This window comes from Ranitomeya imitator, chromosome 4 (assembly GCF_032444005.1).
Source record: "Ranitomeya imitator isolate aRanImi1 chromosome 4, aRanImi1.pri, whole genome shotgun sequence".
NCBI classification, from domain to species: Eukaryota; Metazoa; Chordata; class Amphibia; order Anura; family Dendrobatidae; genus Ranitomeya; species Ranitomeya imitator.
This window is the reverse complement of record NC_091285.1, coordinates 265334102-265355330: the sequence shown is the minus strand read 5'-3', so window position 1 is coordinate 265355330 and position 21229 is coordinate 265334102. Positions and strand designations below refer to the sequence as shown.

At 40.8% G+C, this 21229-nt stretch overlaps 1 protein-coding gene across 1 annotated transcript in view; it reads left to right on the top strand.

The window, feature by feature from the left end:
- Positions 1-21229, top strand: part of TRHDE (thyrotropin releasing hormone degrading enzyme) — a 1712820-nt gene that overhangs the window by 832557 nt on the left and 859034 nt on the right. The window contains exon 4 of the mRNA XM_069764587.1: positions 19793-19947. Within this exon, the coding sequence (XP_069620688.1) occupies positions 19793-19947 (155 nt within the window). The remainder of the gene's footprint in view (positions 1-19792; positions 19948-21229) is intronic.

The following is a 21229-nucleotide window of genomic DNA, read 5'->3' as shown; positions in this document are numbered from 1 at the left end:
GCGTTTACATGCGTTTTTTCATGCGTTTGCGTTTTTTAAACGCATGCTGAGAAATGTGTGACAGCTGCCAATCATCAAAATAAAGTAAAAAACCCACTATAAACAGAAATAGTTAGGGTTAGGGTTAGGGGTAGGGATAGGGGTAGGGATCATAACCCTAACCCTAAAGGGATCCTAACCCTAACCCTACCGCTAACCCTAACCCTAAGGGATCCTAACCCTAACCCTACCTCTAACCCTAAGGGATCCTAACCCTAACCCTACCCCTAACCCTACCCCTAACCCTACCTCTAACCCTAAAGGGATCCTAACCCTACCCCTAACCCTAACCCTACCTCTAACCCTAAGGGATCCTACCCCTAACCCTACCCCTAACCCTAACCCTAACCCTAAAGGGATTAGGGTTAGGGTTAGGGGTAGGGTTAGGGGTAGGGTTAGGGGTAGGGTTAGGATCCCTTAGGGTTAGGGGTAGGGTTAGGGTTAGGGGTAGGGTTAGGGTTAGGATCCCTTAGGGTTAGGGTTAGGGGTAGGGTTAGGGGTAGGGTTAGGGGTAGGGTTAGGGGTAGGGTTATGGTTAGGATCCCTTAGGGGTAGGGGTAGGGTTAGGGGTAGGGTTAGGGTTAGGATCCCTTTATCACCTTTATGTTGGGGGGTGGCAAATCAGTGTGTTTTCTGGGTTTTTAATAGAAAAACGCATGCGTTTTTAACGCAAAAAAATGCATGCACAAAAAAACGCATGCGTCCCCATTGACTCCAATGTATTTTTTGACCCCAAAGAACGCATGCGTTTTTTTTGGTCCAAAAAGTTGCATTTCTGAAAATGAACGCATGCAGTAAAAAACGCATGCGTTTCAAAACACGACCAAACGCGTACACACAAAAACGCATGCGTTTTCAATGTTAAATATAGGGGAAAAAAATGCATGCGTTTTTTTGAAAAAAAACGCTGCAGACAAAAACGCAAGTGTGAAACCACCCTTACAGTGTCATTACAGTAATGGCTTTACTTTACATTACAAAATTGTGCTTACTAGTTCTCCTTAAAAGCTTCCAGTCTGTTGGATCTTAGCCCCAACAGCAAAAATAGTGAAAGTACTGGATAACTCTTTTAACAGATGTTATGGAAATTTAATTTGGATAAATCTATCCCTGTGTGTGCTGCGGCCATTCCCAATTAGACTGAGTATTTTGAGCTCTCAAGAATGAGACTGCACACCATTGTGACAATAACAATCCACCAATACTGATGATTTATTGTACATACATGGATTTATAATTGCATATAGAAAGGAGGTGGTTAGGGGTGGTTAGTTAATTACCATATTAACCCCTTAGCGACCGCCGATACGCCTTTTAACGGCGGCCGCTAAGGGTACTTAAACCACAGCGCCGTTAATTAACGGCGCTGTGGAAAAAGAGAATAGCGCCCCCCAGAGTCGGATTTTCTCCGGGGTCTCGGCTACCGGGGGTAGCCGAGACCCCAGAGAACATGATTCGGGGTTTTTTTTACCCACCCCGCATTTGCGATCGCCGGTAATTAACCGTTTACCGGCGATCGCAAAAAAAAAAAAAAACGCGATCTCTTTTTAATTTCTCTGTCCTCCGATGTGATCGCACATCGGAGGACAGAGAAATGGGGTCCCAGGTAGCCCCCCAATACTTACCTATCTCCCCCGGTGCTCCTTGTGTCTCTCGGTGGGCGCCGCCATCTTTAAAATGGCGGGTGCATGCGCAGTGCGCCCGCCGGCCGGTCCCGCGAGAATCTTTGGGGTCTCGGCTGCCGGGGGTAGCCGAGGCCCCAAAGAGCAAGATCGGGGTCGGTTTTACTAAGTAAAGTGTAATTCTCTGTCCTCTGATGTGATCGCACATCAAAGGACAGAGAAATAGGGGGATTCGGGGACCCTATCATACTCACCTGTGTCCCTGGATCCTCTTGCTGCCCCTCCTGGCCGCCGGCAGAAGAAAATGGCGGGCGCATGCGTAGTGCGCCCGCCATCTGTCTCCATCTGCCGGCCGGCAGGAGAACAGCAGTTGGGGCTAAAAGTAGGGTTAGGGGTAGGGTTAGGGTTAGGGTTAGGGGTAGGGTTAGGGTTAGGGTTAGGGGTAGGGTTAGGGGTAGGGTTAGGGCTAGGGTTAGGGGTAGGGTTAGGGGTAGGGTTAGGGTTAGGGGTAGGATTAGGGGTAGGGTTAGGGGTAGGGTTAGGGCTAGGGTTAGGGGTAGGGCTAGGGTTAGGGGTAGGGTTAGGGATAGGGTTAGGGCTAGGGTTAGGGGTAGGGCTAGGGTTAGGGGTAGGGTTAGGGGTAGGGTTAGGGCTAGGGTTAGGGCTAGGGTTAGGGTTAGGGTTAGGGCTAGTGTTGGGGCTAAATTTAGGGTTAGGGTTGGGGCTAAATTTAGGGTTAGGGTTGGGGCTAAATTTAGGGTTAGGCTTCTTTCACACTTACGTCGGTACGGGGCCGTCGCAATGCATCGGCCCGACATACTGACGCACGTTGTGAAAATTGTGCACAACGTGGGCAGCAGCTGTAGTTTTTCAACGCATCCGCTGCCCAATCTATGTCCGGGGGAGGAGGGGGCGGAGTTACGGCCATGCATGCGCGGTCAGAAATGGCGGATGCGACGTACAAAAAAATGTTTCATTGAACGTTTTTTTGTGCCGACCGTCCGCCAAAACACAACTGATCCAGTGCACGACGGACGCGACGTGTGGCCATCCGTCACGATCCATCGGCAATACAAGTCTATGGGCAAAAAACGCATCCTGCGGGCACATTTGCAGGATCCGTTTCGTGTCCAAAACGACGGATTGCGACGGAATGCCAAACGACGCAAGTGTGAAAGTAGCCTTGGGGCTAGGGTTAGGGTTGGGGCTAAAGTTAGGGCTAGGGTTGGGGCTAAAGTTAGGGTTAGAGTTGGGATTAGGGTTAGGGTTTGGATTAGGTTTGGTATTAGGGTTAGGGTTGGCATTAGGGTTACGCTTGGGATTAGGGTTAGGTTTGGGATTAGGGTTAAGGTTAGGGTTGTGAATAGGGGTGTATTGGGATTAGGGTTAGGTTTGAGGTTAGGGTTGAGATTAGGATTAGGGGTGTGTTGGATTTAGGGTTTTGATTAGGGTTATGGTTAGGGTTGACATTAGGGTTGTTTTGGGGTAAGGGTTGTGATTATGGTTAGGGTTAGTGATTAGGATTATGGATCAGGTTGGGATTAGGGTTAGGGGTGTGTTGGAGTTAGGGTTGGAGCTAGAATTGGGGGGTTTCCACTGTTTAGGTACATCAGGGGGTCTCCAAACACGACAGCCAATTTTGCGCTCAAAAAGTCAAATGGTGCTCCCTCCCTTCTGAGCTCTGCCGTGCGCCCAAACAGTGGGTTACCCCCATATATGGGGCATCAGCGTACTCGGGATAAATTGGACAACAACTTCTGGGGTCCAATTTCTCTTGTTACCCTTGTGAAAATAAAAACTTGGGGGCTACAAAATCTTTTTTGTGGAAAAATATATATATATATTTTTTATGACTCTGCATTATAAACTTCTGTGAAGCACTTGGGCATTCAAAGTTCTCACCACACATCTATATAAGTTCCTTGGGGGGTCTAGTTTCCAAAACGGGGTCACTTGTGGGGGGTTAGTACTGTTTAGGTACATCAGGGGCTCTGCAAACGCAACATAACGCCCACAGACCATTCTATCTAAGTCTGCATTCCAAAATGGCGCTCCTTCCCTTCCGAGCTCTGCCGTGCGCCCAAACAGTGGTTTACCCCCACATATGGGGCATCAGCATACTCAGGATAAATTGGACAACAACTTTAGTGGTCCAATTTCTCCTGTTACCCTTGTGAAAATTAAAACTTTGGGGCTACAATATCTTTTTTGTGAAAAAAAAAATATTTTTTATTTTCACGACTCTGCATTCTAAACTTCTGTGAAGCACTTGGGCATTCAAAGTTCTCACCACACATCTAGATAAGTTCCTTGGGGGGTCTAGTTTCCAAAATGGGGTCACTTGTGGGGGATTACTACAGTTTAGGTACATCAGGGGCTCTGCAATCGCAACATAATGCCCACAGACCATTCTATCTAAGTCTGCATTCCAAAATGGCGCTCCTTCCCTTCCGAGCTCTGCCGTGCGCCCAAACAGTGGTTTACCCCGACATATGGGGTACCAGCATACTCAGGACAAATTGCACAACAACTTTTGGGGTCCAATTTCTCTTGTTGCCCTTGTGAAAATAAAAACTTGGAGGCTAAAAAATCTTTTTTATTTTCACGACTCTGCATTATAAACTTCTGTGATGCACTTGGGCATTCAAGGTTCTCACCACACATCTAGATAAGTTCCATGGGGGATCTAGTTTCCAAAATGGGGTCACTTGTGGGGGATTTCTACTGTTTAGGCACATCAGGGGCTCTCCAAACGCGACATGGCGTCCGATCTCAATTCCAGCCAATTATACATTGAAAAAGTAAAATGGCACTCTTTCTCTTCCAAGCTCTGCGGTGCGCCCAAACAATGGTTTACCCCCACATATTGGGTATCGACGTACTCAGGAGAAATTGCACAACAGCTTTAGTGATCTAATTTCTTCTGTTACCCTTCTGAAAATAACAATTTGTGGGCAAAAAGATCATTTTTGTAGAAAAAATGCAATTTTTTTTTTCACGACTCTACGTTATAAACTTCTGTGAAGCACATGGGGGTTCAAAGTGCTCGCCACACATCTAGATAAGTTCCTTAAGGGGTCTAGTTTCCAAAATGGTGTCACTTGTGGGGGGTTTCCACTGTTTAGGCACATCAGCGGCTCTCCAAACGCGACATGGCGTCCAATCTCAATTCCAGCCAATTCTACATTGAAAAAGTAAAACGGCACTCCTTCTCTTCCAAGCTCTGCGGTGCGCCCTAACAGTGGTTTACCCCCACATATTGGGTATCAGCGTACTCAGGAGAAATTGCACAATAACTTTTGTGGTCTAATTACTCCTGTTACCCTTGTGAAAATAAAAATTTGTAGGCAAAAAGATCATTTTTGTGTAAACAAAAGCGATTTTTTATTTTCACGGCTCTACGTTATAAACTTCTGTGAAGCACTTGGGGGTTCAGAGTGCTCACCACACATCTAGATAAGTTCCTTAAGGGGTCTAGTTTCCAAAATCGTGTCACTTGAGGGGTTTCCACTGTTTAGGCACATAAGGGGCTCTCTAAACGTGACATGGCGTCCGATCTCAATTCCAGCCAATTCTGCATTGAAAAAGTCAAACGGCGCTCCTTCACTTCTAAATTCTGCGGTGCGCCCAAAAAGTGGTTTACCCCCACATATGGAGTATTGGCGTATTCAGGAGAAATTGCATAACAAAATTTATGGTTACATTTCTGTTTTTACACTTGTGAAAATAAAAAAAAATGGTTCTGAATTAAGATGTTTGCAAAAAAAAGTTAAATGTTCATTTTTTCCTTCCACATTGTTTCAGTTCCTGTGAAGCACGTAAAGGGTTAATAAACTTCTTGAATGTGGTTTTGAGAACCTTGAGGGGTGTAGTTTTTAGAATGGTGTCACACTTCATTATTTTCTATCATATAGACCCCTCAAAATGACTTCAAATGTGATGTGGTCCCTAAAAAAAAATGGTGTTGTAAAAATGAGAAATTGCTGGTCAACTTTTAACCCTTATAACTCCCTAAAAAAAAAATGTTGTTTCCAAAATTGTGCTGATGTAAAGTAGACATGTTGGAATTGTTATTTATTAACTATTTTTCATGACATATCTCTCTGATTTAAGGGCATAAAAATACAAAGTTTGAAAATTGCAAAATTTTAAAAATTTTCGCCATATTTCCATTTTTTTCATAAATAATCGCAAGTAATATCGAAGAAATGTTACCACTATCATGAAGTACAATATGTCACGAAAAAACATTCTCAGAATCAGCGGGATCCTTTGAAGCGTTCCAGAGTTATAACCTCATAAAGTGACAGTGGTCAGAATTGCAAAAATTGGCCTGGTCATTATGTACCAAATTGGCTCTGTCACTAAGGGGTTAATATTGTCTAGCTCCTCTGTTATTGGTTATCTAAATATATATGGAATATTGTGATTAATGCACATATGAATGCTGATTAAGCAACTAAAGTGTAGCAGTCTGCATCTAGGACAAAATTGAGACATCTGATCATCACTTAATACATCTGGTGCTGTTCCGCTTTCTGCTGGAAATCCCTGAACAGTCTGTCTGGCTTATATCAGTTTATGTCAGCCATTTTAAGCAATTGATTATAGTGTATATATTACCTGTGGATATATGAGTATACATGAGTATATATAATTATATTGGAGTATATACGCAAGTGAGATCTATATGATATATATTTCCATCACACAAGTAGTCTAACAAGACTCCTGTAGTTGCTAGTGTGATAAATAAAAAAAAATATATAATCATTTTCAGTTTTCTTCAGATGGCAATAGGTATCAAAATTTGTATTAATCTTATGACATTCATTTAAAACTAAATTCCACAATGTGTCATATTAGAATGCAACAGTGTAGAATTGTTAAATGCTCCTTAACAGTCAGGCAGTAATCTTTTTAAATGAGATCACTAAGTCTCTTCATGTAGATAGGATAATATTTTTTTGCATAAATTAGAATAAGCATGTATAATCAGAATTCCTCTACAATATATAGCATTTTAATTTTCTGATGGAAAAAGAATCTTGAAAATGCACTAAACTTTTAAGTATTCACCTTTGCAATAAAAATCTTAATAAATGCATCACAGCATCTCTAAATGTGAAAGGATTTATTACACTATATGCTTTTATTGTCCTTAGCACTAAAATCAGATTGTAGGTGCTGAGTACTGAGACATGTTTTACTGGGTATTTAATAAAGACTAGAATCTTGAATATATTATTCCTAATAATAAGAATTTTAATATATTTATGTAGCTATTTAATATTTTATATAGCAATACTAATGCAGTTTAGGTAAATGTGTTGTGTCTTAAAAAGATATAGTTAAGGATATAAAGTTATGCAATTATAGTGGACGTTAGCAAACAGGAGACAGGATGTAAAATATATAATATATACACACATCAATAAACATTGTCTCACATATAGTGGGGAAAATCTCCATGGTGACTCTTGTCCGCAAGATGGCCACAAAATTATCTATGAACTGCAACATGTTCAGTTTGTCTGAATTTTCTGTTTATAGGTATATATCTGAGTAAAATGTAATTTGTTCTTTTATTCTATAAACTTCTGACAACATGTCTCCGAATTTCCAAGCAATAAGTTTTGTATTTTTTTTTCTGAAAACGAGAAATGGTCAAAATAAAAAAAGTGCTTTCAGACCTCAAATAATGCAAAGAAAACAAGTTCATAATCATTTAGAAACAACAATACTAATGTTTTAACTGAGGAAGAGTGCAGAAATCAACATGTTGTGGAATAACCATGATTTTTATTCACAGCTTTCATGGGTCTTGGCATGCTTTACATCAGTCTTTCACACTGCTTCTGGCACAAAAATTTAAGCAGTTCTTCTTTCTTTGATCGCTTGTGACTATCCATCATCCAGAGGTTTTCAATGGGGTTCAGGTCTGGAGATTGGGCTGCACATGACAGGGTTTTGATGTGGTGGTCTCTTAATTTTTGCCAGAGCTGTATGTGGTATCGGCAGGCTCAGGAGAAATTTTGGGGGTCCATTTTCTCCTGTTATACTTGTAAAAATAAAGAAATTTGGGTCTAAAGTAACATTTTTGTGAAAAAACGTTAAATGTCCTTTTTTTCCTATTCAATTCTTCAGTTCCTATGAAACACCTGAAGGCTTAATAAACTTATTAAATGTTGCTTTGAGCACATTGAGGGGTGCAGTTTTTAGAATGATGTCATTTTGGGGTATTTCCTGTCATAAAAACCCCTAAAAGTCACTTCAAATGTCATGTGGTCCCGAAAAAAATAATTTTGTAAATTTTGTTGGAAAAATAAGAAATTGCTTGTCAATTTTTAACCCTTCTAACTTCCTGACAGAAAAAAAATACATTTAAAAAATTGTGTTCATGTAAACATGTAGATTTTATAGATTTTATGACATGCACACATTTTGGAAATTATATTTATTAACTATTTTCTTGACATAACTAATTTAAGGGCATAAAAATTAAAAGTTTGAAAATTTCAAAATTTTTGCCAAATTTCCAATTTTTTAACAAACAAACACAAGTTATTAAGAAGAATTGTTACCACTATTATGAAGTACTATATGTTATGAAAAAAACTGTCTCAGAATCACTGGAATCCATTGAAGCATTGTGGAGTTATTACCACATAAAGTGACACCGGTCAGAATTACAAAATTTGGCCTGCTCATGATGGTGAAAACAGGCTCGATTATGAAATAAGTATTTAATCACCTACCAACCAGCAAAAATTCTGGCTCTCACTTGTTAGTTTTTCTTTAAGAAGCCCCCCAATCTGCACTCATTATCTGTGTTTATTGCACCTGTTTGAATTAATTACCTTTATAAAAGACACCTGTCCACACACTCAATCAATAACACTCCAGCCTTTCCACCATGGCCAAGACCAATAAACTGTGTAAAGACACCAAAGACAAAATTGTTTATCTGCACAAAGCTGGGATAGGCTACAGGACAAAAGGCAAGCAGCTTGGTGAGAAAGCAACAACTGTTGTCACAATTATTAATTACACAATTATTGTGGAAGAAACACAAGATGATGGGCAATCTTCCTCGGTCTGGAGCTCCATGCAGCATCTCCCCTTTTGCAGTAAGGATGACACTGAGAAACATCAGGAATCAGCCCAGAACTACACGAGGGGACCTGGTAACTGACCTGAAGAGAGCTGTGACAAGAGTCTCAAACATTACAACTTAACACTTGCTATCATGTATTAAAATCCTGCAGGGCATACAAGTACTACTTGCTCATGCCAGCACATGTCAAGGCCCATTTGAAGTTTATCATTGAACATCTAGATGAACCAGAGGAGGCACGGAAGATCATGTGGTACAGATGAGACCATAATAAAACTTTTTAGTATCAACTCCACTTGCTGTGTTTGAAGAAAGCATCCCAAGAACACCATCCCAACCATGAAGCAGGGTGGGGGAAGCATCACAATTTGGGGGTGCTTTTCCACAAAGGGGTAAGGACAACTGCACCTTATTGAAGGAAGGATGGATGAGGTCATAAATCATTAGATTATGGCAAACAACCTCCTTCCCTCAATTAGAGCATTGTACATGAGTCATAGCTTTTTCTTTCAGCATGACAACGACTTGAAGCACACAGCGATGGCAACTAAGGATTTGCTCCATAAGAAGCATTTCAAGGTCCTGGAGTGACCCTGCCAGTCTCCAGACTTTAACCTAATAGAAAATCTTTGGAGGGAGCTGAAGGTCAATGTTGTCAAGCAACAGCCCTAAATAAAGAAATATTTGGAGCAGATCTGCATGGAGAAGTCGGTCAAAATCCCTGCTGCAGTGTATGCAAATTTGGTCAAGAACTACAGGAAAGGCCTGACCTCTGTAATTGCAGGAACAGTTTCTGCACAAATATTAAGTTTTGTTTTTCTACTATATTAAATACTTATTTCATGCAATAAAGTGCAAATTAATAGTTTAAAAATCATACCCCTGGCAAAAATTATGGAATCACCGGCCTTGGAGGATGTTCATTCAGTTGTTTAATTTTGTAGAAAAAAAGCATGACACAAAACTAAAGTCATTTCAAATGGGAACTTTCTGGCTTTAAGAAACTCTAAAAGAAATCAAGAACAAAAAATGTGGTAGTCAGTAAATGCTACACTTTTAACCAAGCATAAGGAAAAATTATGGAATCACCCTGTAAATTTTCATACCCCAAAATAACACCTGCATCAAATTAGATCTGCTCGTTAGTCTGCATCTAAAAAGGAGTGATCACACCTTGGAGATCTGTTGCACCAAGTGGACTCACATGAATCATGGCTCCAACACTAGAGATGTCAAGTGAAACGAAGGAGAGGATTATCTAACTCTTAAAAGAGGGTAAATTATCACGCAATGTTGCAAAAGATGTTAGTTGTTCACAGTCAGATGTGTCTAAAATCTGGACCAAATACAAATATGGGAAGGCTGTTAAAGGCAAACATACTGGTAGACCAAGGAAGACATCCAAGCATCAAGACAGGAAACTTAAAGAAATGTGTCTCCAAAACAGGATGTGCACAACAAAACAAATGAGGAACAAATGGGTGGAAACTGGAGTTAACATCTGTGATCGAACTGTAAGAAACCACCTAAAGAAAATGGGATTTACATACAAAAAAGCTAAATGAAAGCCATCATTAACACCTAAACAGAAAAAACAAGATTACAGTGGGCTAAGGAAAAGCAATCGTGGACTGTGGATATCTGGATGAAAGTCATATTCAGTGATGAATCACGAATCTGCATTGGGCAAGGTGATCATGCTGGAACTTTTGCTTGGTGCCGTTCCAATGAGATTTATAAAGATGACTGCCTGAAGAGAACATGCAAATTTCCTCAGTCATTGATGATATGGGGCTGCATGTCAGGTAAAGGCACTGGGGAGATGGCTGTCATTACATCTTCAATAAATTCACAAGTTTATGTTGATATTTTGGACACTTTTCTTATCCCATCAATTGAAAGGATGTTTGGGGATGATGAAATCATTTTTCAAGATGATAATGCATCCTGCCATAGAGCAAAAACTGTGAAAACATTCCTTGAAAAAAGACACATAAGGTCAATGTCATGGCCGGCAAATAGTCCGGATCTCAATCCAATTGAAAATCTTTGGTGGAAGTTGAAGATAATTGTCCATGACAAGGCTCCAACTTGCAAAGCTGATCTGGCAACAGCAATCAGAGAAAGTTGGAGCCAGATTGATGAAGAGTAGTGTTTGGCACGCATTAAGTCCGTGCCTCAGAGACTGCAAGCTGTTATAAAAGGCAGAGGTGGTGCACCAAAATACTAATGATATTTTGGATTTTTTTTTGTTTGTTTGGTTTTCATGATTCCATAGTTTTTTCCTCAGAATTGAGTGATTCCATAATTTTTTCCCTATGCTTTGTTAAAAAAAAGTAACCATTACTGTCTACCACAATTTTGTTTTTGATTTCTTTTAGTGTTTCTTAAAGCCAGAAAGTTGCCATTTGAAATGACTTTAGCTATGTTCCAAGTCTGTGATCTGCTCTTTTTCTACAAAATTAAACAACTGAATGAACATCCTCCAAGGCCGGTGATCCCATAATTTTTGCCAGGGGTTGTACAATTTGATTTTCTGGATTTTTTTATGATTCTATTTCACACAGTTGAAGTGTATTTACTTTAAAATTATAGACCTCTCTATTCTTTGTAGGTGGGAAAACATGCAAAATTGCCAGTGTATCACTTTTTTCCCACTGTTTGCATTTCACATACATGTACATTACAATTGTTACATTTCCCATTCTGTTGGAGATAATATTTTCCTTTTTTAACTTTCTCTGTTTCTTAATTTTCTATGTAATCTGTTCAGACAGAAAGCTAAAGTGATTTTTTTTCATATTCCTATTACCAAAGAGCAGTGCATTTTACACAACTCCATAGCAGGCTTGAAATAGCAAAAGGACTTTTTCAACACTATTTTTAACCCCTTCAAGACCCAGCCTATTTTGACCTTAAAGACCTTGCCGTTTTTTGCAATTCTGACCAGTGTCCCTTTATGAGGTAATAACTCAGGAACGCTTCAACGGATCCTAGCGGTTCTGAGATTGTTTTTTCGTGACATATTGGGCTTCATGTTAGTGGTAAATTTAGGTCAATAAATTCTGCATTTATTTGTGATAAACACGGAAATTTGGCGAAAATTTTGAAAATTTCGCAATTTTCACATTTTGAATTTTTATTCTGTTAAACCAGAGAGATATGTGACACAAAATAGTTAATAAATAACATTTCCCACATGTTTACTTTACATCAGCACAATTTTGGAAACAAAATTTTTTTTTGTTAGGAAGTTATAAGGGTTAAAATTTGACCAGCGATTTGTCATTTTTACAACGAAATTTACAAAACCATTTTTTTTAGGGACCACCTCACATTTGAAGTCAGTTTGAGGGGTCTATATGGCTGAAAATACCCAAAAGTGACACCATTCTAAAAACTGCACCCCTCAAGGTACTCAAAACCACATTCAAGAAGTTTATTAACCCTTCAGGTGCTTCACAGCAGCAGAAGCAACATGGAAGGAAAAAATGAACATTTAACTTTTTAGTCACAAAAATTATCTTTTAGCAACAATTTTTTTATTTTCCCAATGGTAAAAGGAGAAACTGAACCACGAAAGTTGTTGTCCAATTTGTCCTGAGTACGCTGATACCTCATATGTGGGGGTAAACCACTGTTTGGGCGCACGGCAGGGCTTGGAAGGGAAGGAGCGCCATTTGACTTTTTGAATCAAAAATTGGCTCCACTCTTTAGCGGACACCATGTCACGTTTGGAGAGCCCCCGTGTGCCTAAAAATTGGAGCTCCCCCACAAGTGACCCCATTTTGGAAACTAGACGCCCCAAGGAACTTATCTAGATGCATAGTGAGCACTTTGAACCCCCAGGTGCTTCACAAATTGATCCGTAAAAATGAAAAAGTACTTTTTTTTCACAAAAAAATTCTTTTAGCCTCAATTTTTTCATTTTCACATGGGCAACAGGATAAAATGGATCCTAAAATGTGTTGGGCAATTTCTCCTGAGTACACCAATACCTCACATGTGGGGGTAAACCACTGTTTGGGCACATGGTAAGGCTCGGAAGGGAAGGAGCGCCATTTGACTTTTTGAATGAAAAATTATTTCCATCGTTAGCGGACACCATGTCGCGTTTGGATAGCTCCTGTGTGCCTAAACATTGGCGCTCCCCCACAAGTGACCCCATTTTGGAAACTAGACCCCCCAAGGAACTTATTTAGATGCCTAGTGAGCACTTTAAACCCTCAGGTGCTTCACAAATTGATCTGTAAAAATGAAAAAGTACTTTTTTTTCACAAAAAAATTATTTTCGCCTCAATTTTTTCATTTTCACATGGGCAGTAGGATAAAATGGATCATAAAATTTGTTGGGCAATTTCTCCCGAGTACGCCGATACCTCATATGTGGGGGTAAACCACTGTTTGGGCACACGGCAGGGCTCGGAAGGGAAGGCGCGCCATTTGACTTTTTGAATGGAAAATTAGCTCCAATTGTTAGCGGACACCATGTCGCGTTTGGAGAGCCCCCTGTGTGCCTAAACATTGGAGCTCCCCCACAAGTGACCCCATTTTGGAAACTAGACCCCCCAAGGAACTTATCTAGATGCATATTGAGCACTTTAAACCCCCAGGTGCTTCACAGAAGTTTATAACGCAGAGCCATGAAAATAAAAAATAATTTTTCTTTCCTCAAAAATGATTTTTTAGCCTGGAATTTCCTATTTTGCCAAGGATAATGGGAGAAATTGGACCCCAAATATTGTTGTCCAGTTTGTCCTGAGTACGCTGATACCCCATATGTGGGGGTAAACCACTGTTTGGGCGCACGGCAGGGCTCGGAAGGGATGGCACGCCATTTGGCTTTTTAAATGGAAAATTAGCTCCAATCATTAGCGGACACCATGTCACGTTTGGAGAGCCCCTGTGTGCTTAAACATTGGAGATTCCCCAGAAATGACACCATTTTGGAAACTAGACCCCCAAAGAAACTAATCTAGATGTGTGGTGAGGACTTTGAACCCCCAAGTGCTTCACAGAAGTTTATAACGCAGAGCCACGAAAAAAAAAAAAAAAATTATTTTCTCAAAAATGATCTTTTAGCCTGCAATTTTTTATTTTCCCAAGGGTAATAGGAGAAATTTGACCCCAAAAGTTGTTGTCCAGTTTCTCCTGAGTACGCTGATACCCCATATGTGGGGGTAAATCACTGTTTGGGCACATGCCGGGGCTCGGAAGTGAAGTAGTGACGTTTTGAAATGCAGACTTTGATGGAATGCTCTGTGGGCGTCACGTTGCGTTTGCAGAGCCCCTGATGTGGCTTAACAGTAGAAACCCCCCACAAGTGACCCCATTTTGGAAACTAGACCCCCAAAGGAACTTATCTAGATGTGTGGTGAGCACTTTGAACCCCCAAGTGCTTCATAGAAGTTTATAATGCAGAGCCGTGAAAATAATAAATACGTTTTCTTTCCTCAAAAATAATTATTTAGCCCAGAATTTTTTAATTTTCCCAAGGGTAACAGGAGAAATTTGACCCCAAAAGTTGTTGTCCAGTTTCTCCTGAGTACGGTGATACCCCATATGTGGGGGTAAACTACTGTTTGGGCACATGCCGGGGCTTGGAATTGAAGTAGTGACGTTTTGAAATGCAGACTTTGATGGAATGCTCTGCGGGCGTCACGTTGCGTTTGCAGAGCCCCTGATGTGCCTAAACAGTAGAAACCCCCCACAAGTGACCCCATTTTGGAAACTAGACCCTGAAAGGAACTTATCTAGATGTGTGGTGAGCACTTTGAACCCCCAAGTGCTTCATAGAAGTTTATAATGCAGAGCCGTGAAAATAATAAATACGTTTTCTTTCCTCAAAAATAATTATTTAGCCCAGAATTTTTTATTTTCCCAAGGGTTACAGGAGAAATTGGACCCCAAAAGTTGTTGTCCAGTTTCTCCTGAGTACGCTGATACCCCATATGTGGGGGTAAACCACTGTTTGGGCACACGTCGGGGCTCAGAAGGGAAGTAGTGACTTTTGAAATGCAGACTTTGATGGAATGGTCTGCGGGTGTCACGTTGCGTTTGCAGAGCCCCTGGTGTGCCTAAACAGTAGAGACCCCCCACAAGTGACCCCATTTTAGAAACTAGACCCCCCAAGGAACTTATCTAGATATGTGGTGAGCACTTTGAACCCCCAAGTGCTTCACAGACGTTTACAACGCAGAGCCGTGAAAATAAAAAATCATTTTTCTTTCCTCAAAAATTATGTTTTAGCAAGCATTTTTTTAGATTCACAAGGGTAACAGGAGAAATTGGACCCCAGTAATTGTTGCGCAGTTTGTCCTGAGTATGCTGGTACCCCATATGTGGGGGTAAACCACTGTTTGGGCACACGTCAGGGCTCGGAAGTGAGGGAGCACCATTTGACTTTTTGAATACGAGATTGGCTGGAATCAATGGTGGCGCCATGTTGCGTTTGGAGACCCCTGATGTGCCTAAACAGTGGTAACCCCTCAATTCTACCTCCAACACTAACCCCAACACACCCCTAACCCTAATCCCAACTGTAGCCATAACCCTAAACACAACCCTAACTGCAACACACCCCTAACCACAACCCTAACCCCAACACACCCCTAACCATAACCACAACCCTAATTCCAACCCTAACCCTAAGGCTATGTGCCCACGTTGCGGATTCGTGTGAGATATTTTCGCACCATTTTTGAAAAATCCGCGGGTAAAAGGCACTGCGTTTTACCTGTGGATTTTCCGTGGATTTCCAGTGTTTTTTGTGCGGATTTCACCTGCGGATTCCTATTGAGGAACAGGTGTAAAACGCTGCGGAATCCGCACAAAGAATTGACATGCTGCGGAAAATACAACGCAGCGTTCCCGCGCGGTATTTTCCGCACCATGGGCACAGCGGATTTGGTTTCCATATGTTTACATGGTACTGTAAACCTGATGGAACACTGCTGCGAATCCGCAGCCAAATCCGCACCGTGTGCACATAGCCTAATTCTAAAGGTATGTGCACACGCTGCGGATCCGCAGCAGTTTCCCATGAGTGTACAGTTCAATGTAAACCTATGGGAAACAAAAATCGCTGTACACATGCTGCGGAAAAACTGCACGGAAACGCAGCGGTTTACATTCCGCAGCATGTCACTTCTTTGTGCGGATTCCGCAGCGGTTTTACAACTGCTCCAATAGAAAATCGCAATTGTAAAACCGCAGTGAAATGCGCAGAAAAAAACGCGGTAAATCCGCCATAAATCCGCAGCGGTTTAGCACTGCGGATTTATCAAATCCGCAGCGGAAAAATCCGCAGAGGACCAGAATACGTGTGCACATTCCTAACCCTAACCCTAGCCCTAACCCTAACCCTACCCCTAACCCTACCCCTAACCCTACCCCTAACCCTACCCCTACCCCTACCCCTACCCCTAACCTTAACCCTAACCCTACCCCTAACCCTAACCCTACCCCTAACCCTACCCCTAACCCTAACCCTACCCCTAACCCTAACCCTATTCTAACATTAGTGGAAAAAAAAAAATTCTTTATTTTTTTATTGTCCCTACCTATGGGGGTGACAAAGGGGGGGGGGGGGGTCATTTATTATTTTTTTTATTTTGATCACTGAGATATAATCTATCTCAGTGATCAAAATGCACTTTGGAACGAATCTGCCGGCAGGCAGATTCGGCGGGCGCACTGCGCATGCGCCCGCCATTTTGGAAGATGGCGGCGCCCGGGAGAAGACGGACGGGACCACGGCTGGATCGGTAAGTATGATAGGGTGGGGGGGACCACGGGGGGGGGGATCGGAGCACGGGGGGGGGAATCAGAGCGCGGGAGGGGTGGAACGGAGCGCGGGGGGCGTGGAACGGAGCACGGGGGGGCTGGAATGGAGCACGGGGGGGTGGAACGGAGCACGGGGGGGTGGATCGGAGTGCAGGGGGGGTGATTGGAGCACGGGGGGTGATTGGAGCACGGGGGGAGCGGACACGAGCACGGGGGGGAGCGGAGCACTGGACGGAGGGGAGCCGGAGCAGTGTACCGGCCAGATCGGGGGGGTGGGGGGCGATCGGAGGGGTGGGGTGGGGGCACACTAGTATTTCCAGCCATGGCCGATGATATTTCAGCATCGGCCATGGCTGGATTGTAATATTTCACCCGTTATAATGGGTGAAATATTACAAATCGCTCTGATTGGCAGTTTCACTTTCAACAGCCAATCAGAGCGATCGTAGCCACGAGGGGGTGAAGCCACCCCCCCTGGGCTAAACTACCACTCCCCCTGTCCCTGCAGATCGGGTGAAATGGGAGTTAACCCTTTCACCCGATCTGCAGGGACGCGATCTTTCCATGACGCCGCATAGGCGTCATGGGTCGTAATGGCACCGACTTTCATGACGCCTACGTGGCGTCAAAGGTCGGGAAGGGGTTAAAATATGTTTCTTAACATTTTAATCCTTTACACAAAGCCTTCCCACCCTCTTCCCAACTATTTTGCAATCTTTTACCTCCATGCAGCCCTTGATTTCACTGCTGTCATATTTGCTTTTCAACATGCTGCATTTCCATATTAGCTTTCTTTTTCTTAGTCCACATATCCCAAATAAAATCTAGATTAGGATCCTTAGTCAGCACTAGATTTGCCCAACACACCTAAATTTTCTCATAAGCTCGCAACTGTCTTGATACATATATCTGAGCTGTATCAAGCTGCACACAAGTACTGTGGAAATAATGCACATAGCATGCATTCAAGAATTAGACTTATGTTCGGTTGGATCCAGCCTTCTGCATGAATGACATAGCTAAAGACACTCCTTGCATTGCACAGTCCAGAAGAGAAGGCATCTGTATATGAATGGGATAAAACCATCACATTACCCAAACTGAGATAAGGAAACCATCAAACTTTCACTTAGTGGCTTTTTGCAGTATGTCTCAAGCAATGGTGATTTTGACTGTGATCACAGAAAACCCCTCAAAATTTAAATTAATTCTGATTTCCATATTCTAATCAGTAGATTTAGATCAATTATGACAGTTATTTTTAAAATGCTTTTTTTAAGTTTTGTTTAACATTGGTTTTGTATATGCTCCTTATTGTATTATTTGGGTAGTTTGGAAATTACGAGTAATCTGCATTGCTGGTGCGCATCAACTAGGCAGAATCGAGCAAAAAGTATAGGTAGTGTGATGTATTCTCTAGGCGTTTCCAAGTATTCCAACTTCTTCAGTAGACCCACAGAGATTGAAGGAAAAGTTGGAATACTTGAAATGCGTGGAGAATAAACAACACTACCAATATTTTTGCCTGATTCTGACTCCTTGATCAGATACACACCAGCAACGCAAGTCACCCACTATCTCCAAACTACCCACATTACCACATTGGACAGGCCAACCAGTAGAGCTGCAGCATTACATCATGTCTCACACAACCCCACCAGATGAAAGGAACCATTTCTTATCACTATCTTAATCTGTATAACACCCTATTGCGCCTTCCTTGTTCCCTATGTCAAATCCTTAATGCATTACAGCATTAACATAAAAACCGGACTTTGCAAAGATATCATATTTACAATGCCAAAATTGGAAGGTTATGGCTCACACTAAGTAACAATTGCATACGTTATATCAATTAAATTGTACAGGGTAATTGCTGAGAAAAGTGCCTAGCTTATTAAAAATTCACGCCATGTAACACATACAGTGCCATTGACATTTTCGGACAGTTTGAAATCTGAATAATGCCTATGAGCAGCTGAATGTTTTTTTCTACTAACTTGCAACTTCTTTAGCATTTGCCTTTTGTAATTGCATCTGAAGCACATAGATTTTACTTGCCCATTTTCATATTTGTAGTGAAGAACAAAACATTGAAAATATTATAGAAGTTTGACAAACTTAGATAAAAAATGTAAAGAAAATGTGAGTTGTGAGACTGTACTCAGATGAAATTATCAAAGGCAAATGTTAACAAAAGTACAAAGCATTAGTGTAAATGTCTAATTGTTCATAGACATTATACAGGTCTTTAGCTACATAGTCTACTTGTATGATTTGTGATTTTTATGCATCTTCTATAGAATTGGCCATAATTTGCAACAGGTATAAAAGGTTAATCAGTAGATGCAGTCAATGCAAAATCGATGCACCCATGACCTGGAACATCTGCTGTCTCATTTAAAAGATTAATGTAATAGAGTTTAATTAACTTTACTTGAGATTTACACCACAAGGCATGCTATGTCTCTTTTTTTAATCGCATTAACTTGTGCAACTCATTGTTTTGTGCTTGTATCTAATATGGAAAATGTACTGATTTTCTGATTGGCGACCCTAATTTTTCAGAACAATATTCCGATTATTTAAAACAAAGAAGGCTTTAATATAGATATTGTTTCCATGCTTTTTTGTCTTAAATGGGGAACAAATATTTATGTAAGAAGTAGGAGTCAATTGATCAGAGAATTGGGGAAACCATGAATTGGATCATCCTTAGTCCTTAATACTGTCTGTATATGTTTTATAAAATCTCATGGAGCAAAGTTCAAAATATATTTCCATTACGTTATCTATCCTGTTTTTTTCTTCTTAAGAAACCTAACAGTGATCCTCAGACTAATCATATCATTATGTATATTTAAATAATTGATAAGATGTATATATAAAGCAGCATATTGCGCTTACTGTATTCTTTTAAGGTAATTCTGCACAATGCTGGGCTGAATTTGTCATAAGGCTCAGTTGGCCAGTGCCTAAATGTGGAAGTTCATTGCCGCACAGAATTTTTGCCTCATATATTTTCTCCAATCTGACCAAACTGATGTTGTTTAGAATATAGATACAATAAACTATGTACAGTATATAAAAAGTGATGTATTTTCTCGAAAGTATCTAGAAAAACTTCAGATTATTTTGAATACAGCATATAGACATAAAGTACTGTGTGCCTACATACTTTAGTAGTATAAAACTCATCGTAATGAAACATGTTTATCCTTTTTTGTAGACTTATTAGCTGTACCTAAACATCCTTACGCTGCAATGGAAAACTGGGGATTAAGTGTATTTGTGGAGCAAAGAATACTTCTTGACCAAAGCATTTCTTCAATTTCATATTTATTGGATGTCACCATGGTCATTGTCCATGAAATTTGTCATCAGGTAAGCAACATTATAGGATTAAAATTATCTTTAATAGGGTTCTAAACATTATTTTTCTTTAATTATCTCATAATCAAATACAAATATTTGCTTTAAGTTTACTGCAAATTTTCAACTCAGTTAATTTTACAATTACTAGTTTCTATAATTTCTTGTTCATTTTTCATGGAATGAGTTGAGATATTATTAAGTATGAGCTTCTCAACTTCCGCAGGACCTCCTACATTTATAGAAATCATGACTATTCATCAAATAACAATAGGACATGAAAATTATGAGCGTGGATTGCATTCAATAACTTTGCTCTATTCATTTGTTTATGGTCAATAAAAATAAAGCAAAACTCCTAATGTGGTTTTGCAAAAACCTTCAAGCCTATACCAGGTAAGCATCTTAAAGCATTTTTAAAAGGCAGATATTGAGAGAGAGTTTTTTTTAAGTCTATCTTACATAGTTACATAGTTACATAGTTATTAAGGTTGAAGGAAGACTATATGTCCATGTAGTTCAACCCATAGCCTAACCTAACATGTTGATCCAGAGGAAGGCAAAAAAACCCCATGTGCAAAGAGTAAGCTCCACATTGGGGAAAAAAATTCCTTCCCGACTCCACATACGGCAATCAGACTAGTTCCCTGGATCAACGCCCTATCAAGGAATCTAGTGTATATACCCTGTAACATTATACTTTTCCAGAAAGGTATCCAGTCCCCTCTTAAATTTAAGTAATGAATCACTCATTACAACATCATACGGCAGAGTGTTCCATAGTCTCACTGCTCTTACAGTAAAGAATCCGCGTCTGTTATTATGCTTAAACCTTTTTTCCTCCAACCGCAGAGGATGCCCCCTTGTCCCTGTTTCAGGTCTATGATTAAAAAGATCATCAGAAAGGTCTTTGTACTGTCCCCTCATATATTTATACATTAAAATAAGATCACCCCTTAGTCTTCGTTTTTCCAAACTAAATAGCCCCAAGTGTAATAACCTATCTTGGTATTGCAGACCCCCCAGTCCTCTAATAACCTTGGTCGCTCTTCTCTGCACCCGCTCCAGTTCAGCTATGTCTTTCTTAAACACCAGAGACCAGAACTGTGCACAGTATTCTAAGTGTGGTCGAACTAGTGACTTGTATAGAGGTAAAATTATGTTCTCCTCATGAGCATCTATGCCTCTTTTAATGCATCCCATTATTTTATTTGCCTTTGTAGCAGCTGCCTGACACTGGCCACTGAATTTAAGTTTGTCATCCACCCATACACCCAGGTCTTTTTCATTGACG